The sequence below is a fragment of the Saimiri boliviensis genome, chromosome 6 (genome assembly GCF_048565385.1).
Source record: "Saimiri boliviensis isolate mSaiBol1 chromosome 6, mSaiBol1.pri, whole genome shotgun sequence".
Classification (NCBI taxonomy): Eukaryota; Metazoa; Chordata; class Mammalia; order Primates; family Cebidae; genus Saimiri; species Saimiri boliviensis.
Window position 1 is genome coordinate 78,749,962 of NC_133454.1, and position 25,752 is coordinate 78,775,713.

At 45.4% G+C, this 25,752-nt stretch overlaps 1 protein-coding gene across 12 annotated transcripts in view; it reads right to left on the minus strand.

The window, feature by feature from the left end:
• SCUBE2 (signal peptide, CUB domain and EGF like domain containing 2) overlaps window positions 1–25,752 on the minus strand; it is an 84,914-nt gene that overhangs the window by 45,447 nt on the left and 13,715 nt on the right. For 6 of the 12 annotated variants that reach the window (XR_012518088.1, XM_074401067.1, XM_074401072.1 and 3 more), the window contains exons 4-14: window positions 25,075–25,209; window positions 20,079–20,204; window positions 16,608–16,724; window positions 15,768–15,857; window positions 9,813–9,929; window positions 8,712–8,834; window positions 5,529–5,645; window positions 3,799–3,921; window positions 3,264–3,380; window positions 2,912–2,998; window positions 858–968 (exon numbers count right to left, since the gene is read on the minus strand). Coding sequence is in view for 11 of the 12 variants with exons in the window: in XM_074401067.1 (XP_074257168.1) it covers window positions 858–968; window positions 2,912–2,998; window positions 3,264–3,380; window positions 3,799–3,921; window positions 5,529–5,645; window positions 8,712–8,834; window positions 9,813–9,929; window positions 15,768–15,857; window positions 16,608–16,724; window positions 20,079–20,204; window positions 25,075–25,209 (1,263 nt within the window). In the remaining variant the exon portion in view is untranslated. The remainder of the gene's footprint in view (window positions 1–857; window positions 969–2,911; window positions 2,999–3,263; window positions 3,381–3,798; window positions 3,922–5,528; window positions 5,646–8,711; window positions 8,835–9,812; window positions 9,930–15,767; window positions 15,858–16,607; window positions 16,725–20,078; window positions 20,205–25,074; window positions 25,210–25,752) is intronic. The other 6 variants (XM_074401071.1, XM_039470809.2, XM_039470810.2 and 3 more) reach the window with 3 other exon arrangements.

The following is a 25,752-nucleotide window of genomic DNA, read 5'->3' on the forward strand; positions in this document are numbered from 1 at the left end:
TATTAGATATACGAAATGTTTATCTCCTGCTTTACATCTCAGCATTATAGCAAGACCATTTTCCTGTATCATTAAACAGTCTTTGAAAACACAGAAAAAAATAGCTGTATAATATTCCATCAAATGGAGGTACCAAGTTTCTTAAAATTACTTACTTAAAATAGGCAGTCAAAAGTGACTAGAGTGAGCTTTAGGTTTATTTGTGTGATTTTAGAGTAGATTGGGGAAAGAAGTCTCCCTAGTATATGAATCCTGATCCTTTTTATTTTTAATCTCCAAAAGTATTCTATGAAATAACACTGGAACTGTGTGCTGGGAAAGAAAGAGGAATGTTCGATTCTACTCTTCTCAAGAAGGCCATTTCTACTTGGATGGTATTTGCTTTGCTGAAGCCAATGGGGTCACTGCTTCCAAAAACTAGACCCAGCAGGAAAGCTGGATATTAGATCTTTATTCAACAAAGTTATCCTTTCTGAGCCAAACCTTTTTTTCATTTCTTTGGCTTATATTTCAAGCAAACTCTGAGATCTAGAAAATTTAACCCAATATGACCACACATTGCTAATTCATCTGAAGCCCTTATTGACTTCTATGAACTTGTGGGTTCCCCAGAGCCTCACCAACTATACCATGCAAATGAAGCCCCAAAGTGTAACCCCGTAACTACATGTGTGTGAAGTTATGCTTTTCTTCCTCTTGGGATGAGTCCCTGGAGATTGTGGATGGTTCAATCCCATCTTGCAGTGTGCTTGGATTGGCTGGACAGCCCCTGGCCCCCCTGGACCTCCAGCTCGGCTGGCCACAGGCCCCTTCCCACATGCAGGCAAGCTCCCTACACCAACCATCTGATTCCGTACCTGGTAGTGCTGGTCGCAGACCCTCGGGAAACGGAAACAGCTCAGCCTTTTTCAAACTACACTTGCCTTCATTTAGCTTAAAGGTTACACTTGTCCTGATGGTGGCGACATCTTCAGAAAGAAACAAGTGAGAGACGTTACCTTCAGAGGCAAAAGAATGGAGACACCAGATGGGAAGCAGCAAGCTGTCCATTGGCAGCTCCCACCACACACGGCACACCCTCAGCCCATCTCCTACCCTGAGGCCAAGAGAGGCTTGGATCATGGAGTACCCATTGCCCTGGACTGGGGCCACCAGGAGCCTCCTAAAAGTTACTGTTACCCCCTTATGTGAGAGACAAATCCAGTACTCAAATATAACAGAGGCCAGCCTGGTCAACATGGTGAAACCCCATCCCTACTAAAAACACAAAAATTTGCTGGGCGTGGTGGCGCACATCTGTAATCCCAGCTACTCAGGAGGCTGAGGCAGGAGAATCACTTGAACCTGGGAGGTGGAGGTTGCATTGAGCTAAGATAGTACCACTGTACTCCAGCCTAGGCGACAGAGTGAGTGAGACTCTATTTCAAAAAAAATGTATATATACACATAACAGAGGGTAAAAATAGCGTTGGCAGTGAAATAAAAGATGAAGTCATTTTTATGCCTTCCTGAGAAAGAAGGCCAGAATCCCCCAGTTCAAATGTGGATAAGCCCGTTTGACAAAATGGTGAAGGGCAGATTTTCCTAAACAAGCCTGTCATGGGAGGACAGGGCTGAGGGAGCTGTCATTCCAAACATAAATGGCACTCACTAAACATGGCTAGGCTCTGAGGTCTGAGAGGAAGAAGGGTCCCACTTGGAGGGCCTGATGTGCAAAATTCTGTTCTCTTCCCAGGGTCAGTCAGTCTTAACCATACGGTAGGCTCTGCCCTAGCTCCTTTGTCAACGCCCTGGCTCCTTTAATTTGTGGTGAGAACTTGAGCAAGTTACTTAATATCCCTGAGCCTCAGTGTCCTTATCTGTAAAACAGACATAATTACAGTACCTATATTACTAGGCTGTTGTAAGGATAAAATAAGATAATGCATTTTTAAAAAGGAAAATGTTTAGCTCCCTGCTTGGTACACAGTAATAACGGAATAGCTATTAGCTTGCCTACCCTCGGGGTGGCCTAAATCACCAAGGAACCATCACTGAGGAATTTGGTGAAACAGACCATGATGTCTGCCCTGGTTGAGTCCAAACGTGCACTGAAAGGGCAGTGAAGGACAGTGCGAGAGACTCTGGACCCAAATTGTCTGGGTTTAAATCCCAGCTCCCCTATTTCTTACCTAAGCCACTTTGGGTAAGTTATTTCACTTCTCTGAGCCTCAGTTTCTTCATCTGGTTAGTGAGGATAATGGCAAAGTTTCCTCAGAGGGTTGTAGTATGGCTTAAGTCAGTTAATATGTGTACTACAGTAGCTGGCATATTTGAACGGTTCAGTCAACACATGCGAGCTGTATTGTCTTGCTTTGAGTCTCTAGCTTTGCTCATATATGTAATACAGACATCGGGATGTCATATGAACTTCATTCAGGTGTTCTGATGATAACATAATGACAAAGGTGTCTATATTCAGGAGGACACAGCCTCCTGAAAACATTGGATTTCATTCTTCATCTTTTGGCAAACAGGAAAGGGTTTGGACCCCTTTCTCAGCACAGAATCCCTGCTGCCCCTCCTCTGCCCAAGCCTATTTCTGTCCATGCCATGTGCCCCAGACACACTTCCTGGGCCTTTGAGGTGCTCTGGAGTCCAGACCACTGGTCCTGGAGTTCTGTGGGCCTCTGCCCAGGATGATAACCCTCCAGGGCTGACCACACACAGTGGCCATTCAGGAAGTATCCGTTACGTGGGAGAGTCACATTTGGGGCACCTTGGCTGCAGGCAACAGCACCCTGGAACATGCTCACAGCATCAAGGACATTAAGAGAAAAAAAACAAAGCCAACATCCAGGAACAGCACCCCCTGAATGAAGCCCCTTGAACACAGTGAGCCCCAGAGAGAACACGCAGATTTGGTAATTACCCCCAAAAGCAGAGTCATTTGATTTTTGTTGTTTGCTCCTCAGAGGAGAGGAAGAGCCGCAGGTGACAGAGTAGGCCCCTTGCAGTCCTGACAGACAGAATGTGATTTGTCAAATGCATAAGCAAGGTAACAGGCTATCCTGGTAGCAGCTAAAATCACTCCCCCACCCCATTCCACACGGGCCACTAGAAAAACACCCAGTATATAGTCTCAAAGCATGGACCTCTCAAAGCATGGTGGTTGGGGGCATCTGGTGGAGGACCTAGAAGCCCTTTGAGGGACTCTAACACCTGGAGGCCACAGAGGCCCGGCCCCGCATGAGGACCTGCCCCGGGAACCGGGCCCCACTCACCTGAAGAGAGGTCAATGCCAGAGTGACATCTGAGGAAGCACCTGTCTCCTCCACCACTCTTACCGCAATGCAGGGACACGTGGGGCAACACACTTGTGGGCAGGAGCCCCTTCACTTCTAGACAGGACAAAATAGACACTTACAGAAAGAGGACATTTCCAAGTGTGACAAGTATGATTGAGTCCCAAGCACCAAAGGCCCCAAGAAAAGAAGGTAAAGCTGATGCCCCGCACAGAACACAAATGCTAGGCCTTATTCCTACCAAGGGAAAGGAGCCCCTGATATGCCATTTTTTCATGCAGAAAAGCAACCAGGAAAACAGAAGTGAGTTCCAACCTACACAGAAGCACAGAAGGAAACACCAAAGATCCTGCAAAGTATCTCCTGTTTTTGATCTATTTAAAGAACGGCTGCGGCAGCTGGTGGGGAAGTCAGCCGAGGGAGGGCCGGGTTGGATATGGGAGTGTGCAGAGCCACACTGCCTCTGGGCCAGAGGCCAGCCCGCTGTCTGAGTGTGTGCCTTGGTGGCCCTTACCCACACAGTCTTTTTTATTCCAGTGGAGCTTGTACCCAGGCTGGCACTGGCATTCGTAGCTGCCCACTGTGTTCACACAGACCTGCTGACAGCCTCCGTTGTTGATGCTGCACTCGTCGGTGTCTGCAGAACAAAATACTCTCCTGTCACAGCAGCTTGTCACTGAACAGGCTGACACAGTCCCTACCCTGAGGAAGGAGCAGCAGGGGAGTCACAAGGTTGAAACTCACTAAACAAAGGGAAGGCACTGACTGCCTTTAGCATGAACACTCGGCACCAGCTGACAGCACACCCCACTCCCCACCCAGCAAATTTCCTGGCGCGGGGCTCAATACGGCCTTTTTTTAGTTTCACTCTCGTCACTCAGGCTGGAGTACACTGGTATGATCTTGGCTCACTGCAACCTCTGCCTCCTGGGTTCAAGTAATTCTCCTGCCTCAGCCTCCTGAGTAGCTGAGATTACAGGCATGTGCCACCATGCCTGGCTAATTTTTGCATTTTTAGTAGAGACGGGGTTTCATCATGTTGGCCAGGCTGGTCTCAAACTCCTGACCTCAGGTGATCCACCTGCCTCCCCAAAATGATGGGATTACAGGCATGAGCCACTGCACCCAGCCTCAAGCTCCATTTTGACCAATCCATTCCCCCCATTAGCAATACAGCAAGGAAGGCAGACAGAATTGGGACTCCCTGTTTAACCATTTACACAGTTAAGGCACAGAGAAAGGGAAGTGACTGCACAAATTCCCATCAACCTGAGACGGAGTCCAGGTCAAAAGGTGGCTCCACCTAAACCCAGACATACATCCATACTCAGGGTACATTTTCTCGAGGTTTCCTGAAGGAGTATGTTTTTGGCTATGCCAAGGATATGCTGAAAGGGAGAAGGGAGATAACCATCACTAACAAATCAGTAGTATCCATTCGTCTTAAGCACAAGACAGGAGGATTGGGCAGAAAGTATTTAAGCCCACTCCACTCCCCCAGTCATCAGATTCACCCAGCAATCTTTGCGAATACAGGTTCAGATTCCGAAATCCTGTAGATCCTCAGGAAGATGGTCTTGGAAGCCCTAGACATTCTGAATTGGAATCTGAACCTGTATTCTCAAAGATTGCTAGGTGAATCTGATGACTGGGGGAGTGGAGTGGGAGTCAGTTGGTACCAAATCCAGTTTATGGTCTAGCCTGCTTGACCATAAGGTTAGGAGACATGAGAACATGTTGCAAAATGGGCCGAGAGAGGAGAGAGAAACTTCATAGCTCCATTTCCAGCTCAAAGACCTATTTGTGGGACTCAAACCAAGGCTTTGCAGCCAGTTCCTACGCACGGCAGGGCTGTGAAATTGGTGGGTGGCCTGCCAAGCCTCTCTGAGGACTGTGACTTTACTATCCGCTGGGATGTTCCAACAAGTAGGATGTCAGCTCTGAAGAGACCCTCCCACTCTCTGAATACAACCACAAGTCAATCAAGTCAATTGAGAATTCACAGCTGGAAGAGCTCAGCCCCTCTCTCTGCTCCATTTCACACTTAGCGGGTTAAAGGGATACATGTGGGGCGATTCCTTTAATAGATCCTTCTTTCGAGTTGATGGACTCACTGCTATTATTCAGGGACTGGAATGTACATTTCATCCCCCGACGTAGGAAAGCAAACCTCAGGGGTGGGCCCTGCTCCCCTCTAGGCCCAGCCTCATTCCCCTCCCAAATCAACAGGGGCAGTCTGCTCACCTCCACAGTGGGTGAAGCCATACAGAGTGTACCCTCGGTTGCAAGCACAAGCAAATGTGCCAGGGTGGTTGATGCAGCTGTGGTCACAGGTCCTATCCAAAGAGCACTCATCCACATCTGTAATGGTCAAAGCGAGAAGGGAGCTGAAACCCACTCTGAGGGATGAGTGAAGAATAGGTTTATGATAAATACCAGTTGCTGACCAACACAAAAACAATACACACAGGGTAAAAAACATTATCTATCCATTCTCCTCACTTGCTTGTGTTAAAGTGTGGAGCAGCTCACAAGAATTATACTCACTGCCGTGGCCCTCAATTTCCACATCCTGTTGCAAACTGCACTTGCCTCAAAGCTCAGTGGATCTCTCCCACCCATGCGTACTTGCAGGGCTGAGTAATTTAAAATGTTTAAATGAAGCCAAATGATATAACATACCTAAAAGGGGTTTTGTAAGCTCCAACGTGCTAGCAATTGTCACGTAACTATTGATTGGAAAGACAGCAATAGTAATTTATTAACTATGGCAAATTGAAAGTTGAAACACATGGTTTGGAGGTGAATCTAGTTCCCATCCCTTTCTGATCTCAAAATTAGTCTTCTGGCCCCAAGAGGTCAGTTAATCCTGGGTTTTAATGCCCTCTGCACTGAAAGAATGCAGAAATACAAATATCCTCAGTAATTTTCTATTTGCAGACCCTGAAATGTGGTAGTTCTGCTCTACATTGGATCCTCTTGGCCGATGCCTTGGTTTTGTTCCTCCCCCATGTTCCAGGCCCACGTGTCCACTATCCTGGTTCAGTGTGGAAGCCTTCTTGTCTGCAGCTGGGGTCATACGCAGCAGCCTCAGGAGGCTGCATTTGTCCATCTCATCATCTCTTTTCCCCAGGTCTGGCCCTCAACCTCTTTCCTGTAGGCTGGACTTTGAGTGCTTCACTCTCTGAACTCTTTGGAGGATTTTAACAGAGTTATGACTTGTGTCTCCAAATAGATAAACCAGGACCAGTGCAGCACGCAGTCGAAGCCAACTAGACCACTGCTAGACCACTTTTTCAACACTGAGTGTGCCATGAGAAACTATGTTAACAAAACAACATTTAGAAGGAACAGGAAGAATGGAAAAGCAAAATAAAAAAGGGCAAACTCTTGCAAAACCTCTTTATCCCTAGCTTTTCCCAGAAATCCTGGCATTTCTTCAGTAAATTTGTTCTGTGCAAATATTTGTTCTACCAAGACAGATCAGTGAAAAATGAAAAAAACCCATTCTCTTCCCTAGGAATTGATGCCATTTTATAAAATCTGTTATTAATATCAGCAGTTGTCAAGAAAGCGGACTTGTTCAGTAGCTGACTTTGGCTGCTCAGTACAGGCTCTCACTTTGCCAAAAATAATGAGATCACTTTTCTAATTCCTTTTTAATGTGTTTACACAGCTTCAACAGTATTGCTTGCTCTATACCTTAGGAAACATTATGTGGAACAGCAAATTTGCTTTCCAAGTCCAACCGAAGAAAACCACATAATAATTACCTAGAATTAACTAACTGAATTTAAAGGGGAATATACTTGAACTGTCTGACAAATTATGTATTAAGAACAAACCAAGAGAAAAACAAAACAAACATCACACCGTGTTTTTTAAAAAAGGTAATGCTGTATCTTTTTCTAAAATGAAATCAGATGTTATATTCTGATTTTTTATTTAATTTTGAGGGTTTTTTTTGTTTTTTTTTTTGTTTTGAGATGGAGTCTCACTCTGTTGCCCAGGCTGTAGTGCATTGGCGTGATCTCGGCTCACTGCAACCTCTGCCCCCTGTGTTCAAGCGATTCTCCTGCCTCAGCCTTCCCAAGTAGCTGAGACTACAAGTGCCTGCCACCATGCCCTCCATCACACCTGCGTAATTTTGGTATTTTTAGTACAGACAGGGTTTCACTATGTTGGCAGACTGGCCTCCCAAAGTGCTGAGATTACAGTGTGAGCCACCACACCCGGCCTAATTCTGAGATTCCTAACAGAATAAATTAGGTAGTCCTTCTTCCCAAAAATGCAGCAAGAATACATGACAGCATATCTTTCCTGAGAACTTCTTCCTGCATATCAAAGGGAAAGTGCTCATCTAAAAACCTGAAACAGCTTCCCCCCACCCAAAACAGTTATTAATATTAACTAACAACTGCTACCCAGAAAATTCCCCTTGCTGCAGCTCTTATATGGAAAGGATGCATTTGAGGAGTCTGAAATCCTCTCTAAGGATCAACAAGCGTCTCCTCCTCACAAGCCCTCCCCATCCCTCTCTGCCTTCCCTCTCTTCAAAGATCAAAGGCTGGTCACTTAAAACAAGTGCTGGGCCGGGTGCGGTGGCCCACGCCTGTAATCCCAGCACTCTGGGAGGCCGAGGTGCATGGATCACCTGAGGTCAGGAATTCGAGACCAGCCTGGCCAACATGTGAAACCCTGACTCTACTAAAAATTCAGAAATTAGCTGGGTGTGCTGGCAGGTGCCTGTAATCCCAGCTACTCAGGAGGCTGAGGCAGAAGAATTGCTTGAACCTGGGAGGCAGAGGTTGCAGTGAACCAAGATGGTGCCACTGGACTCCAGCCTAGGCAATAGTGAGACTCTGTCTCAAAATAAATAATTAAAAAAAAAAAAAAAAAACAAGTGCTGTAAAAAAGAGAACAACTGGCACATAATCTTGATCATAGATTAACCAAAACTTTTTGCTAAGGGGGCATGTTAACTAAATCTATAGACTTTTGCCATCAACTTTTGTGGGATAAATAACATTAAAGAAAATTTTAGAAAAGGAAAATTATTCATAATCTCAACACCCCACTGCAACCCTGTTTGCATTCTGTTTTCCAATCCATTTCTAGCAGTGAGCTCTGCTGTAATCACGTCAGATGGGTTCTTTAAGGTGTTCTCTAACCATTAACAACTTAATTTCCAAAATATACTTGTGAGCTACATGGATGTTTTTATTCTACCTAATGGATGAAATGAGTGAAGGCTTGAGTCATACATTTTATGAAGAAAAAAATGAAATGAGTGAAGCATAGGATAAAAGTTGGATTAGTGGCCCCGTCAAGAAGCCTGATAAGCCAGGCTCTGCCACGAGGGGGTTACGTGGTCTCTGCTCCAACCAGTGGGCTGTTGCATGGCACAGCTATGTTTTCAGCACATACCTTGGCAAGACTTCTCATCTGTTAATAATTTAAATCCTTTTTTGCAGCTGCAGTCAAAACTGCCCACAGTGTTTTTGCAGAAATGATCACAACCTCCATTGCGGGTCTGGCACTCGTCAATATCTGCAACAGGCAAGCATCGGGCACATCAGAGAGCAACACTTGCCTCATTTTCCACAGCTCCCTAACGGGCCATTGTGTGTGTTCATTAGTCTCTGCAATTAAAAGAAAACTCACAAAAGCATTTAAGAATGTTTGCTGATGTTTTTAACCTTTCACATGTTTTCCTGTCTGGCTGTTAACCAGTTTTTAAAGACAAGTGTTTCATCATCTTGAGAACTCTGACTTATGATGCCCTTGACTGGCATTAAGGAAACAAACTCTGGGAAAAAATGATGATGTCCTATTATATTCTCATCTTTGTATTGCTCTCTCAAGATAAGATGGGTCCCTGTAGTACACCGTATATTCAAGTTTAATGATTAAAGCTATAAAGGACTACAGCATTTGCTTTGGCAAGTTATACAATGATCAAATAGCTTCAATGTTTTAAAATGATTCCTGATACTCAATCTTATCTTTCCCAGTTTCGTCTGGTAATTGGTTATCTGTTTTTTATCATGCTAAAAGACTAATCCTTTGTACTCTTGCCCACGAAATACAAGCAAGTCATTGGGGTTTCTCTTCATCAGTAAAAGTTAATGGTACAGTTATTCATTAAGTCCTCTGGATAATCATCTTGACTACTATTTACATAAAAATCTCTAGGCCATTATGTATGATATGTTGATATTATCTCCTGCAAATGAATGCTTCCTTTAACTGCCTTTTTCTAATAAGGCCACGGTCTGAAATGAATTATTTGATGCTTGTAGAGGCTGACCTCCTCAACAATTAGTGTAATTAAGTTGGTTATAATTAAGCTTACTCAACTATAACCTTCCACTAGCCAAGGGAAAAAAAGCTTGCATTGATATGAATCATAAGCAAATCTGGAGTCACTTGGGGTATAGTGGGTATGCTCCCTTTATCCCCACGTTAGCAACATGGGTCTTCCCTCCATAACCAGGTACCCAGCCTCCCTGGAGAGGTGAAGGCTACCTTTACACGTCTTCCCATCCAGCTGGAGAGTGAATCCAACAGGACAGCTGCAGTGAACACCTGTCGAAGTATCCTTACAGGTGCGGTCACAGCCTCCATTGTTGACAGCACACGTTTCTGGCAAGGAGGTAAGAAAAGACAATTAGCTTCCTAAAGGAGTGCTGATACAGCTGACGAAGGTCATGGAAGCCAAGCAGCATGGTGGGGTACTCATGGTTACACCCCAGGTCTCTGCTACCTGTGGATGGGCTAGAAGGAGAGCAGGTGCAGCTCCCCACACCCACCTAAATGAGTTCTAGTTCCTGAGGAAGATTGTCAGGGTGACCAGAGGGGTAAAGCTGTCTCCCAGCCTGCAGAGCCACTCCCCCTACTGGCAGATTGACAGCCACTGAAAGTTCCTGCTGATCTGCAGCCAGCAATCTGCTAAGCAGGACCGCATCTGGCAGGCTATAGGTGAGTGCAGAACAGCACAAACGGGATGGTCCTTTTCTTAATCTTGAACCTTCTCCTCTCAATATGAGTAACGTGCAAAGCAAGAGTGGGTAAGCACTGCCGCCCCAACCACTGCCTTGCTGCAGACTCCTGGCTTCACCTTTGTAACTTCACCGCCAATTTACTCAAGTTAGAAGTTTCACTTTCCCTAAAAGGGGAAAGCCCTGTCATAACCACCTGAAAAATAAGCCACATTGTTAAATCACAACTATGGAGATGAGAAACAATAAGCAAACAGCCTTCTGGTTTTGTATCTCATACAGTTAGTACAAGTAATAGACAAGTACTATTCATCAGTTTTTGAATTGTTAGCACATAGGCATCTAGAAACATGATTTTTTTTTCCATAACTACCTCATTTTGAAGGCTGGGGGTGAGGTGTGGTGGCAGGGGTGGTGGATTACCCCTGTAATCCCAACACTTTGGGAGGCCAAGGTGGGGGGATTGCCTGAGGCCAGACTGGGCAACATGGTGAGACCCCCATCTCTACGAAAATTTTTAAAAATTAGCCAGGCATGGTGACACACACCTGTGGTCCCAGGTACTCAGGAGGCTGAAGCAGGAAGATCACTTGAGCCCAGGAGGTCAAGGTTGCAGTGAGCCATGTTTGTGCCACTGCACTCCAGCCTGAGCAACAATGCAAGACCCTGTCTCAAGAAAAGAAGAAAAAAAAAACCCTGAAAGGGACAAGCTTAATCCTAATTAAACATGCAGAAACAACATGTATGTTTATCTCTGTTCCTTTCAAAACCTCACAAATATGAAAATAAATAATAGATTTTTTAAAGTATAGATCCTTAAAGACAAAGAAAATACAATAGATGAAAGATGTCAAATATTCTGGAAGTGGCATGTTAGCGCAAAAGCAGTATCTGGCATAGAAGAAAACTAGATCCTAGTGGTCTGCAGAAGGGGTACTGATAACTAGTAAACTCAGGTGAGCCCCAGAATCCTGGAAAGACTCAGGAATTGGATGTATCAAGTTATTCTAGAGGCAGAGATGAGGACGGAGTTAAAAACAGGAAGATCGGACAGGGGGCTAGGGGAGGGATAGCATTACAAGAAATACCTAATGTAGATGACAGGTTGATGGGTGCAACAAACCACTGTGGCACGTGTACACCTATGTAACTAACCCGCACGTTCTGTACATGTACTCCGGAACTTAAAGTATAATTTTTAAAATAACCAGGGAGATTAATGGAGAATCTGCATCTGAAAGAGATAAGCCCCAGAGTTCCTCCTTAATTCCATAGAGCCATGTGACTACCCCTCTCCTATTCTGGCTATAGCAGAGAAGTCTGGACCAGAGAGGCACCAGGCTCAAGGGCACCAAGAATAGCAGAGGAGAAGAGGGAGGTGCCATCAGGTGAAAATCTATACCCTGCAAAGAGATCTCAAAGCCTCTTGCCCCTCCCCTCAGCTCCCTCAGCTCCCTACTGGCAGATTTAAAGCCATTGAAAGTTTCAAAAAGCTATGTTAAAATAACGGTCATTGAAAGTTCCACAAAGCTATGTTGAAACAACACTGCAACCCAGGATGCCAGCAGCTAAGCCTACAGGCAGGTGACTGAAGGACTCCTCGCCAGCTAAATTGACTTGCCCAAGCAAAAAGACCTAACAGTATTAGCATTCAAGGATCTCCAGATGAAATGGTAAGTCACTGCCTGGAGACTCAAACATGAAGTCCACCAGTCAATAGAATATCCAATTGGCTTTTTAGTATTTCACTATTAAATATGAAAAATCGGTCAAGAATCACTAGACGTTTCTGGAAAGCCTCTAATACGGAATAAATATACCAGATCAAACAAACAAGAGAAAAATAAACTTGAAGGAAACAAAGATAATCTAGAGAACAGAGAACAGAAGAGGAGTTTAAATCTTATAATTAATTTCCTCAGGGAGACAAGAAAAGCATGCATGAAATAAGAGTAGGTTCCTAAAACAAAAGACCAAAGTAAAATTCTTGAAAAATTAAAATATGAAAATGAAAAATTTTAAAGAATTCCATGGAAAGATTAGAAGAAACAAACGAAAACTCTCCTAGAAAGCAGAACAAAAATACATAGGAGAGAAAAGAGAAAGAACAAAAATACAAGCGAGAGAAAAGAAAAAAAAATTAGAGAGTCAGTCCAGGAGTTACAACAGCTAGCTAATAAGAGTTCCAGAGGGAAAGGACAGTGAAAATGGAGTGAAGAAATTTATCAAAGAAGATGGGTGCAGCAGCTCACGTCTGTAATCCCAGCATTTTGGGAGGCCAAGGCAAGTGGATCACTTGAGGCCAAAAGTTCAAGACCAGCCTGGCCAACATGGCAAAACCCCAACTCTACTAAAAATTAGCCAAGCATGGTGGCATGTGACTAGTCTCAGCTACTTGGGAGGCTGAGGCAGGATAATTGCTTGAACCCAGGAGGCGGAGGTTGCAGTGAGTCAAGATCGTACCATTGCACTCCAGGCTGGGTGAGAGAGTGAGCCATCTCAAAAAAACAAAAAACAAAAAACAACACACACACACACACACACACACAAAGAAATTTGTCAAAGAAAAAAAATGTAAGAAAATTTCTCAGAACCAAGGGACTTGAATGTTCATATTGAAAAGTACTCACAATAGGTGGGCAAAATCCCACAATAAGGAACATTATTGTAAAATTTCAGATCGCCAGGGATGAGGAGAAGATCCTGGAAGTGTTCAGAGAGAAGCTTTCACAGGTTTCATACAAAGGATCAAGAATAAAAATGAGTTTAAACTTCTCAAAACAATACTGCCTTCTTGAAAACAATGGAGTACTAACGTCAAAACAGTGATGGAAAATTCTTTCCAATTCTGACTTTTACACTGAGCCAAAATTCTCAATAAAAGGTGCAGGTAGAATATAAAGGCATTTTCAGGCATGCAAATATTTAAATACCTCTATCTCATTCACTGGATAAACTAACGAAAGTCAAGACCAAGGATCCACTCAACAGGAGACTGGCAAAAGGAATTGTAGGCTGATGGTAAATGCCTAGATGAGAGACATGCACTCAGCAAAGATACCCAGGCCCTGCTAGGGCAGGCTGGAAGCCTCCGAGGAAATTTTTTATGAAGAAAATTGAATTGATAAGCTACCTACACTGTATTTGAACACATTAAAAAGCGTTTCATAGCTTTAGTTCAGAAATTTGGAAAAGAACAGGTAAGAGGTACTTAGAAAACTAAGTAAACAAAGAAAATATAATAGCATATTACATGACTCAGGTGAATCATATTTAGCTATTCAAAGTCAGAATAATGTAAGCACATAATATTGACTTAAATCGTGAGAAGACTATATGAAGGGTATAGGGAGAGAGCAGATGTGTGTGTTTTGAGTGGGAAAGCAGTGACAGCTAAAGCCTAGTCTTTCAAAGCTACCACCTAAAACAGACACGTCAAGAAATAACTAAGGCCAGGCCGGGCGCGGTGGCTCACGCCTGTAATCCCAGCACTTTGGGAGGCTGAGGCAGGTGGATCACAAGGTCAAGAGATCAAGACCATCCTGGTCAACATGGTGAAACCCCATCTCTACTAAAAATACAAAAAATTAGCTGGGCATGGTGGCGCATGCCTGTAGTCCCAGCTACTCAGGAGGCTGAGGCAGGAGAATTGCCTGAACCCAGGAGGCGGAGGTTGCGGTGAGCCGAGATCGCGCCATTGCACTCCAGCCTGGGTAACAAGAGTGAAACTCCGCCTCAAAAAAAAAAAAAAGAAATAACTAAGGCCAAGCATGAAGGCTCACATGTATAATCCAAATACTTTGAGAGGCCAAGGTAGGCAGATTGCTTGAGCCCAGAAGTCAAGACCAGCCTGAGCAACATGACGAAATCTCTTCTCTACAAAAAATACAAATAGTAGCCAGGTGCAGTGGCGCATGCCTGTAGTCCAGCTACTCAGGAAGCTGAGGTGGGAGAATCCCTCGAGCCTGGGAGATGGAGGTTGCAGTGAGACATGATCACACCACAGCACCCCAGCCTGGGGGCAACAGAGTTAGACCCTGTCTCAAAAAAAAAAGAAAGAAAAGAAAAGAAAGAAAGAAAGAAGGAAAGAAATAACTGTATACCCTTCATTTTTCAGAAATATGGGAGAGGAGGAATCAGAAGAAGAAACAACTAGAAGAACTGAATATTTTTGTCTCCGGCAAATGGGATGAGGAAACGGGAAGTTATGAGACAAGGAAATGATGCAATTCATTACAAGCCTAAAAGTAATTAAGTTTCTATGTTACTCATATGTACTATTTTCACTTAAGACAATAAGAAATGATAATTTCTAAAGAACAGAAAAGAGCTCAGAAAGGTTACCTGCTTGGTAACCAATGGCTGTACGATATCTTGCCTGACTGTTAAATCCAGAAACTGTCAAAAGATGGGTTTTGTTTAGGTTGAGCCAAACTTTCTCCAGAAGGAGTAATGCACCAAAGGATCTGTCTGGCTCCCACCCCCCTGGCCACCACCTCTATTTCTGCTCATCTCCAGCTTGACTGCTGGACCTGCAGGCAGGCCTTTCCTTGTCCCACAGCCAAGTGCTGCCCGTCTCCATTCACCTCTCCACCATTATCATCAGCTGAGTCATAAGTAGAAGACTCAGTGGACACAAAAAAGGACTAGCCACCATTCTGAGCTAAGGGCTGCTTCAGAGGAAGACAGCTGACTTCACTGCCCACCCACTCAGTCCCAGGCACTGGACTCTGGGCACCTTTGCATATTGTTATTTTAATTGAGCATACTGACTGATATGGTCAGGCTTTATTTCCCCACCCAATCTCATCTTGAGTTATAATCCTGATAACCCCCTTGTGTCAAGGGAGAGATCAGGTGGAGGTGATTCGATCATGGGGGTGGTTTCCCCCATGCTGTTCTCATGATAATGAGTGTGTTCTCATGAGATCTCATGGTTTTACAAGTGTTTGGTAGTTCCTCCTGCATTTATTCTCCTTCCTGCCACCTTGTGAAGAAGGTGCCTTGCTTCCCCTTTGCTTTCCACCATGAGAGTAAGTTTCCTGAGGCCTCCCCAGCCAAGTGGAACTGTGAGTCAGTTACACCTCTTTCCTTCATAAATTACCCAGTCTCAGGCAGTTATTTATGGCAGTATGAAAATGGACGAATACACTGGCCCTAAGAAGTAGACTATTACATCCATTTCAAAGAAAGACCAAGAGACAGAGCCTCAGGGAAGTTTGCCAAGTCTTACAGCTAGGTGGGGGCTGTGCTGGGATGTTAACCTGATTATTCTGATGGCCACGAAACCAGGGGTCTTGCTTAGTTGGTGATTAAGCAACAGCACTGGTAAAGAACGGACACACACCCTGGCTTCACAGGGGCTGCTCACCCCGGTCCAGCTGGTCTGAGAGCATGTGGCTCCCAAATTCAGGTCTGATGCAATAAGTTGGGAAGAGAAAGGGACAATGGCAGTGGCCAAGTGAGGAGTGAAGGCACCTACCCATAAGCAGCCGCCGTTTCACCCGTTTATCCCCGTCTGCCACTGATGTGGCATTGCTCTCTGTCACCTCCAGGGCAGTGTCCTCCTGCTCTACAAGAGAAGCAAAAGAGCACAGTTCTCAGACTGAATGAGTTAGATAATTCATCCCCTGTACAACCACATTTGCTGAAATCCCAGACATGAGAACAATGTAAGATATGTGATTCTCTTCACACAATAAAAATGTGTTGTAATGAGGCTCTGTGGGAGACACAGCATGTTAAAGGGCCGTAGACCCTCAGCAAACATTAAACACAAAAAGATTTTGGACGTATATTGCACTGACCAAAAAAACACTATAATGCAAGCTTCAGATTCACTCCAGTCCCGAGTCCAGGACAAAAAGAGCCTTGGGCCTGGAAACCTCTAAAATGGAGCTAGCGAAGGACACACCGTGAAGGGCAGGGCAGGCATCCCGACAGAAATATGCAGCCCAGGCTCCTGCTGGCCAGAAGTGCTGCACGATCACAAACAGCTCTAACTTCATGTTGCCCTGGCCTCTTGGGATGTGTTGTACCCATCTCCGGAATACCACCGTTAGGAGCAGCCTGGTCCAGAAGAGGAGGAAGGGCTTTCCAAGGTCACACAGAGAGAGAGGGGCCTTCCCCGAAGGCCGAGACCACTTCCACTGCAGCATGCAAAGCAGCACAGGGCCTGGGCCTGTTTGGGGGCGCCGTGAGGGGGGTGGGTGGCAAATGCACCGGAAACAGCCTGCATCTGTGCTAAACACCATGAAGGGGTAGGGGTAGAGGACAGGCAGGCTGGGGCAGACCCTTACTCAGTGTTGGGGTCACCACTCACCAAGGCAGCTCCTTCCATCTGTGTGCATCTTGTACTGTGGATGGCAGCTGCATTCTGGGCCGTCAGCTGTATCTTCACAGGAGTGCTGGCACCCACCGTTTCCATGGTTACAGGTCACTGAGAGCAAAATGAATCAATACATAAAGCATTGAGATTTCCACAACCAGGGCTGTGTTTGCTCCAGAGAAACTCTGATTTTCATTCTGCAAATATTTGCACATCTAGCGCATGACAGGCATGGTGCACGAAAGAGATAACTCCAAGTCAGACCCTTTGGTGTCTGTGTAAGCAGACAGTTACAACACAAATCATAGCAATGCTGAAACATGGGTTTAAACAGGAAGAGGGAGATGGAAGAGTTGGGGGGGCAGTTTTTGTTTTTTTTTTTTTTTGAGATGGAGTCTGGCTCTGTTGCCCAGGCTGGAGTGCAGTAGTGTGATCTCTCTCACGGCAACCTCCACCTCCCAGGTTCAAGTGATTTTCCTGCCTCAGCCTCCCAAGTAGTGGGGATTACAGGTGTGTGCCACCACGCCCAGCTATTTTTTTTTTTCTGTATTTTTAGTAGAGACAGGGTTTCACTGAGTTAGCCAGGATGGTCCCGATCTCCTAATCTTGTGATCCTTCTGCCTTGGCCTCCCAAAGTGCTGGGATTACAGGCATGAGCCACCATGCCCAGGTGAGACTTTTATCATAAAAGGGAAATTATACCAAGAGATTCTAGACCACTGCTTTGTCCTATCTAGAGAAGTTTACCTATCAATACAGCTGTATGGGGGCTTTGGAAAATGCTATCACAGTTCATGCTGCAATAAAACAGACCATATTTAATTTGTGTGTGTGTGTGTGTGTGTATATATATATGTCAGAATTTCTCTCATCAGATTCAATCTAGATTAGTTAGAAGGAAATATAATCACAGGATGATTCTGCACACAATGTGACATTAACCAGTAATTTTAAAGACTATATATGAATGCATTGATGATAGGCAAAAAAAAAAAAAAAGCCAGCCACAAAACTACCTACTCATCAAACTGTTAACCATGTTTACTTCTGGCAAGGGAAATGGGAGGGGGGAAACTGCAGGTTTTCTTTTCTTTTTTTTTCTTTTAGATGGAGTCTCGCTCTGTCACCGCAATGGCACGATCTCAGTTCACTGCAACCTCCGCCTGCCGGGTTCAAGCAATCCTGCCTCAGCCTCCTGAGTAGCTGGGATTACAGGTGCTCACCACTACACCTGGCTAATTTTTGTATTTTTAGTACAGACAAGAGTTTCTCCATGTTGGTCAGACTGGTCTCAAACTCCCGACCTCAGGTGATCCTCCCACCTCAGCCTCCCAAAGTGCTGGGATTACAGGCGATGTTTTCTTTATATGCTTTGGAGTGTTTGCATTTTACATAGGCCCTTTGTAATTTTTCTAATTTAAAAGAACTAATTACATATTTGTGGTGTCCTGTGATTATAGGCATGTAAAAATGGTGTATGCATACAAACAACAACTAAATAGGAATATGAAAAATTGAAATAGCTGGTTATGTGGTGAGATTCTGGATCTTCTATTTTCTTTATTAATTCCTCAAATATTGTAACAACATTATTTGAGCAGTGCTATCTTAAAGACATTTAAAGTCTTTAAAAACAAGCTTATAGGCGCCCCGCCTTCGGCAACTGTCCCCTGAAAGACTGTGAAATGTTAAGGGTCTCACCCACAAAGGGAGTCTTGGAGGGCCTGGGTACTCCTTTCGGAGATCTGGAGGTGGGATAAGTGGTCTCCACTCTGCTCAGCCCACTGGAAGCCCCCAGGGACAGCCTGACTTTGAGGGGCCCTAAGAGCCTGTCAGAACCTGTTGTTTGAGTGTGATGGTGGCAACAGCCCTGGCTTGGATGGCTTTGAGGTGGCACTCTGCTTCTTGAGGGAGACAATGGAAAGAAGTCCCTCACCAGTGAAACTGTCCCCTCATCTCTTACTCACCATAAACCCCCATCCCTACCAAATGGCTGGGGTCTTCATCCATGGCTTTGGGAAGATTCCTAAAGGGAACCCCTCAGCACTTCCCCTGGCATAAATCACACTTTAGGGACACCATGGATTGCCAGTGGTTTCCTGCTTCACGGGTGGAGTTTTGTTACCACATTGTGGTGCTGCGGCCACGGCCGATCGTATAGACCACTCATTCACCCACGCATTAAACACGTGTGCTGAGCACGTGTAGGAGGCAGCAGGTGCAGACTGAGTGGAAAAATGAGACGAGATCCCTGACTAGAAAGGACTCATAGCTGGGAGACGGGCACATCAACACGCAAGTCAACCCAGAGCTACACGACTGAGGAAAGTACTGTGGGAGCCAAAGTGCGAAGTGGCTGCCCTGTCTGAAGCACCCCGGAGGCTTCTGATAGCAGAGGATGGTAGCATGGGGATCAAGAGCACAACTTGAGAGCTCAACAGGCCAGGGTTTGAACACTCATTTGCTGCTCACTCCCTGTGTGACCTTGTTGTTTCACCTTCTGCACAACTCTGGCAACTGAAAACGTGTGTTAAAATACCGAGCTCACAGGGCAGTGCTTGTAAGAATTAAATGGGATATGGTACATCTTGAGACAAGCCTTTGCACACAATAAATTCCCCACCAAAAGGTAGCTATTATGCTTATCCTTATTAGAAGTTAAACAGAATATTGAAGGTTGAGTGAGAGTCCACCATGCCAGGAAGGAAGGAGGGCTTGGGAAGGGCCTGGAGGCATCTAAGAATTTGGACTGTTCTCCAATGCAAGAGGCCTAGTGCCTGCAGAAAGGAGGCAGAGGCGGTGGATGAGGAAAGCAGGGCCTGGTGGCAAAGAGCTGTGATTGCCAGATGAGGAAATTTGGTTTTATTCTGTAGCAACAGGGAGAACTGCCCCACAGCATTCATGTTCCTTACTCCTGAATTTCATTTCCTCCTGAAGAGTTTCTTTTAAAATACGCGGTGGCTCACAAGTGTAATCCCAGCACTTTGGGAGTCCAAGGTGGATGGATCACGAGGTCAGGAGTTCAAGACCAACCTGGCCAACATGGTGAAACCCCATCTCTACTAAAAATGCAAATATTAGCTGGGCATGGTGGCGCACACCTGTAATCCCAGCTACTAGGGAGGCTGAGGCAGGAGAACTGCTTGAATCAGGACCCAAGAGGTGGAGGCTGCAGTAAGCCAAGATCAAGCCACTGCACTCTAGCCTGGAGTGCATACAAAGCGAGACTCCATCTAGAATAATAATAATAATAAATACAAAATAAAATATAATATTATTTCCCTTCCCTAAGGGAGACTATCCTTCTGCTGTGAACAAGTACTTGGTAGAGGTTGGTATCCCATGTCAGCTGCCTTCCCTGCTGCTACAGCCGTGCCTTGAGGTGGTGCTTCTGAGCTGGGCCACAGAAGACAGCATCTGGAATATGACGGTTCCCATGGCAGGTGCGCACTAGCCCGTACTTACAGATGCAGTCTCTCTGGTTCTTGGCCAGCTCAAAACCGGGCCTGCACTCGCAGGCGATGCCGCCCCTTGGGGCCTCCTTGCAGATGTGACTACAGCCATGATCCTTATTCATGCAGCTCAGACCCTCTGTAAAACAGCAGCACACAACAGGTGATAGGCTGTGATCAGAATCCTGAGCCCTGGGGGAGCAGCAAAGGGCTAAGGAGAGGCCCACAGACCTGTCTGCCTAGGTCTCCAACAGCCCCTCATGTGAAAAGTATATGTCATTAAAATCAACCTGGGCCAATCACCAACATGAAAAATTTCTTCTGTCACCCAAGAGGTATGATGTCTCAACTCTCCTGAGATGGGAGCCCTCCAACACACTGGAGCTTTCCATCTGGTACCGGATCAGAGCCTGCTGACCCCAGGAACTGCTACTCATACTCTTATCTCTGCCATGTCTTTACCCAAAAGCTGATCAAGAATGTAAAGAGAAAAGAGAATCCTCCTAAGAAAAGGTGCAGATAGAATGATCAAGAGTCTCAATTTTTTCACATACCCCTGAAGATAATTTTGAAAACATTTCAACTTCCCTCTCCACCCCCACCAATCCCACCCCTTGGCGGTGAGGGTGACTACGGCATTTTGGCATTCTCATATGGACCACATGCCTAGGGATCTCTCTTATGTGACCTCCCTCAGCTACTCTCTTGGTCCCTCCCTCAGGGCATAAGCCTCTGACAGACAGTGTCACACAGCAACAGCAACAGGAACAGAGCGAGGGGGAGAGTGAGCAGAAAGAGGAGGAGGGAGCGTGCTCATGCAAGTGGTAGCTGCTGTACAATTCTTTTGAGGTATACTGTAAATTACTATTAGGCTCAACTTTGTAGTAATGATGGTGGGAAGGGGAACAGCTGCTTCTGTTCCTGCACAGCTCAGCACACATCTAAATAAGGGGGCACTAGCAAGATAAATGCCTGTGTGGTTTACCAGCATTCTGCCTCATCTCAAAACCAATTCTTTGAGATCCTGCTGCCTGCCAGCATCCTGAAGGAATTCTTTTCATACCCTAGAGTGTTTTCAAGACATCAGCTCAGTTTGTACTGCATTATTAATTATCTGTTCCTACGTTGCTTCTTTGTGTTTGTGCAATGCAACTCTAAAACATCTCTGAGTAGGGACTTGGTTGTTATTGGCTCTCTACTGACGAGACACTCTCTGATACTAGAAGGGCACTGTTTTCAACACAAATACAAAAAGGTTGTTTTCACTTCTCTAGAATCCAACACTCTTCTATATTGTGCCCCTAAAACACTGGCCAACAGGTTCTAATGAAGTCAAAGTTCTCTCTCCAGCTCCCACGGCAGAGCTGTCAAACTGTGCTTAACTGGAACAATTGTTTTAATACAAACAGATGCCATTCCTGTTCCAAAAGGCAGTGCAGGGGTTAATATATCCCATACTTTCTGGAGTCTCTCTTAAAACCTTCTCGCTCTTTTGCCTGACAGTTATGAGCTGTTTGCAGTCCAGCACTCAGTCTGCTGGTTGCTGGGATTCATTCATCCATGCCAAGGGTGGCTGTCAATTAACACAGAAAGAGACTTGCACTGGATTGGTGGAAAGCTTTCTCTTGCTCTGGCTGGTAATTTTCGAAGATGTGATTTGTTCCCCAGTACTGAGATGGCGCGGGAGGTGAGAGCAGCCTCCAGAAGCAGTATTCTGTCCTGAGAAGGCCCAGCAAGCACTGTGTTTGTCCTTGGGTCAGCAGAGCATGGGAAATAACCAGCACTCAAGGGTAAATACAATAGTGCCCAAGCAAGAACACCTGGAAAGTACACTCCCAAACACGCCAGCTGCTGCTGCTGCTGCTTTTTTACTCTGTTTACAAGTCTGTTAAGACATTTACAAAGTGACCTTTACTGCCTCAGAGTAATTCACCTACACAAGAAATATTTCTACATAAGAATGCCTGTGTGCCAGATGCTGCTGTGATACACTGAGAACCTGCCACCTGATGTCCTGCCACATCAATCTACACCTGAAGTTACCAAGAGGTAACAGAGACTTACATGGCTCTGGAAATGCTGATGGCCTTTCAAGAGGTGACCTCAAAGCCTTTCATAGTACCCTGACTTAAAACAAGACCACTGCTGGATGAGCGATTAATCTGTTCCAAACAAGACAGCCCAGCAAGTGGCCCTAGCTCTTTCCAAAACTGGCCTGATTGTCAAGTCTGGGATGGTTTGTTCACCAGAAGGGAAACAGCTCAGAAACATCAAAAACCCCCCATTCTGGTGGACCCCAAGATCAGGGTTCTACTGAAGATTATTTCTGGAAACCAAATAAAAATATGCCTTGTGAACTGGGAGGAAAACATGACATAAAATGGGTAACAGGCCCTGCTGAAAGCACAGCCTCCGCTTCACCACCCTGACACCTTCCCTGTTGCCCTGAAAAGGCATCAGTATACCAATTAAATATTCTCAGAACACACAAAACAAAAGAGGAGTGCTCATTCTGAGAGCCTGAGTACCCATGAATAGGAACAAAGGCGGGCCGGGGGTGATGTGTTTCTCTCCAGCCTACCCTCATTATATGGGTGAAAACACACAGTATCTTTATCACAGCTTTGGAGTCTCTAAGGATAAAAAAAAATCAATATCTTGAGCTTTCCCTCAGAATCAATGATTATGATGCCCAAAGAACATTTTGTAAATATTAAAAACAACAACAGCACTAGAAAATACTAGCTTCCTGTGTTATCTTCTTTTAATCACTTTTAAGGTATCTACTGTGGGTTTTTAAGCCTACGATTTCATAGAGTTTAATGTGCACACCGGAGAGAAAATCCTAGAAGAAAACTTTTTACACGCTGTTCTATTTGAAGAATCAAAACCCTAGGATGAAAAGGTTCTCTGATACCAATTGCTATAATCTGTTGGCTGACACTCCCATGAATTTGCCAAGCAATCAGGTTGAAACATGACATAAAATCACAGCGAGCACTTCCAGACCACAACTCAAATTCTTGGATTTTGGTTTTAGTTCCAGACAAAAATGTTCGCTTTAAATACTCTTCAGGGGATCCAAGAATGTCTGAATTGTAGAAAATTTAGAAAACACAGTTTGCAGAAAGGAACTGCATTTGTATTTGCTTCTGTTATGAGGAGCCTGTGTCTCTAATCAGTCCGGGAGCTTGCAAGAGGGGAGAGCAGGGCTGAGCCAGGGCTCTGGAAATGCAAGAATAAGAGGTGATCTTAATCACTACCAGCTGCTTTGTGACTGGGTGGGACCCAGACTGAGAGTGCTCAAGCAAGGCTTTACCTGCAAGTCCCACATCCCTCCCCAGCCACCTGCAGAGGAAGCCAGAGTGACTTCCCAAGAAGCAGCTTTGAGCAATCAAAAGGAGCGATGCCCTGAGATTCGGATCACTCTGTGTCACTGGCCTCCTAACTCATTCCCACCTCGAGTTCAGCCTATGTTGGACAAGCGTGCAGGGTACACCAGTGACCCTAGAGAAACTGGCAGGAAAATGAAACCCAACTGCTACTTTATCAAGGGCCACATCTGGCACAAGATAAGAAATCTGCCTGATTAAAACCAGTTCGTGCGACTTCCCTGCCCCAAACACAGAATGAGCAGAGTCCAGGTGATGATAACCATCAAACCCCTTGGTCCCTGGGGGTTTCTCTGATAATTTTTCTTAGTAGCCAAACAGGTGTTCTAGTTAGGTATAAGGTATGAGCCCATCATCCTTGGAAAATGAGGCAAAAATGATCTTCTCTGAAGAAACTCTTGAAAAGTTACTAAGACCAGGATTAAAACAATCCACAAATTTGTGATTACACAGTAGAAGAACTTAAAATGACCTCATTCTTAAGTTATGGGAAAGAATAAGCAGCACATGCCCAAAGGGGTTAACAGGCTAATACTTAGGGCACTCCCCAAAAAACAGGCAGATGCAACCTCGAGAGAAACACAGCCACCAAAATGTGACTCTTTAGCATAAGAAAGAGCAGGGAAGAGTTAAAAGGATGACATTCAGTTAAAAATAACGGGCCACATGTATTTAATGCCTCTTCCTCTCAAGAATCTACTAAGAGAGGAATTTTAAAAAGGTATAAACTCGGCTGGGCGTGGTGGCTCACAGCTGTAATCCCAGCACTTTGGGAGGCCAATGCGGGTAGATCATGAGGTCAGGAGTTCAAGACCAGCGTGGCCAACATAGTGAAATCCCGTCTCTACTAAAATATACAAAAAATTAGCTGGGGATGGTGGCGTGTGCTGGTAGTCCCAGCTACTCGGGAGGCTGAGGCAGGAGAATCGCTTGAACCTGGGAGCTGGAGGTTACAGTGAGCCAAGATTGCACCACTGTACTCCAGCTTGGGCAACAGAGTGAAGCTCAAAGCAAAGAGAATGAGAAAAAGAAGGACATCAGAATAAAAGAGTTTTCAGCAGATTTATGGAGGAATGGTAAATGGAGATGTCAGGACAGAGAATCTAAGGAGAGAGCCCTTCTGCCCCTCACAGCTCAAAAATGCAAAGAAGGAAGGGCCAGATCTAGCTTGGGGCTGAAAACAGCACTTCATTGAAAGTCTGCTCGGGAAGGACCCAGCCTCCTCCCTACCCACCCAGAGCAGGGAACAGGTTGACACCGGTGCCGTGGTTTTCAAAACCTTTTTGAAAAACTTGGCAGAGCATCCACTATATTGCTCCTGAGACATCCAGTCATATTTGAAATGCATTCTATGTAAAGACAAGAATCAGAGAATGTGAGGGTTTGAAAGGAACTCAGAGCTCACCTAGTCCAGTACACCTATTTTGCCAGGTGAGGAAGTTCGAATAACTTGCCCGGGGTTACCCAGCAGTGGAGTCTGGACTCGTCCTCAGGCCTCCAGACTTTCTATACCCTGTGCGTCCCCTCTAGAGTCAGTGTGTGTGTGCATGTGTGTGTGTGCACGAGGGAGGGGTCTCAGTTGTGACTCTGCCCCCATCCACAGCGGAGCAGAAGTACCTTCCGAGCGGTGAATGCAGGTGTGCTGATTGTCACTCAGGAAAAACCCCTCCTTGCAGCAGCACTCGTAGCTCCCCATGACGTTGACACAGGTGTGCTGGCAGCCGCCATTGTTCTCCAGGCACTCGTCCACATCTGGAGGGAGAGAGGGATTAGCCTTTGCTTTGGTTACTGTTTCAATGCCTCGCCCCACCCAGCAGCTCAGAGGCCCTGCTAAGCAAAAATTAGGTCCCTATTCATGTCCCTGCACCACAGAACTCTCAGAATCAAAGCCAGTGAGGTCCACAGATGATTACCCAGTTCTTTCAGGTCTGGGGCTCACTTGGCCAGGACCACCACATGAACACAAGATCACTAGCTCAGTAAATATTTGTTGAACACCTTCTCTTTCCAAAGCATGGTGCTAGAGGATATAGCAAAATATAGATGAGGGAAGATAAAATTCCTTCCCTCGGCCAGGTACAGTGGCTCATGCCTGTAATCCCAGCATTTTGGGAGACCGAGGCAGATGGATCACCTGAGATCAGGAATTCAAGACCAGCCTGGCCAACATGCTGAAACCCTGTCTCTACTAAAATTACAAAAATTAGCTGGGTGTGGTGGTGCATGCCTGTAATCCCAGCTACTTGGGAGGCTGAGGCAGGAGAATCACTTGAACCCCGGAGGTGGAGGTTGCAG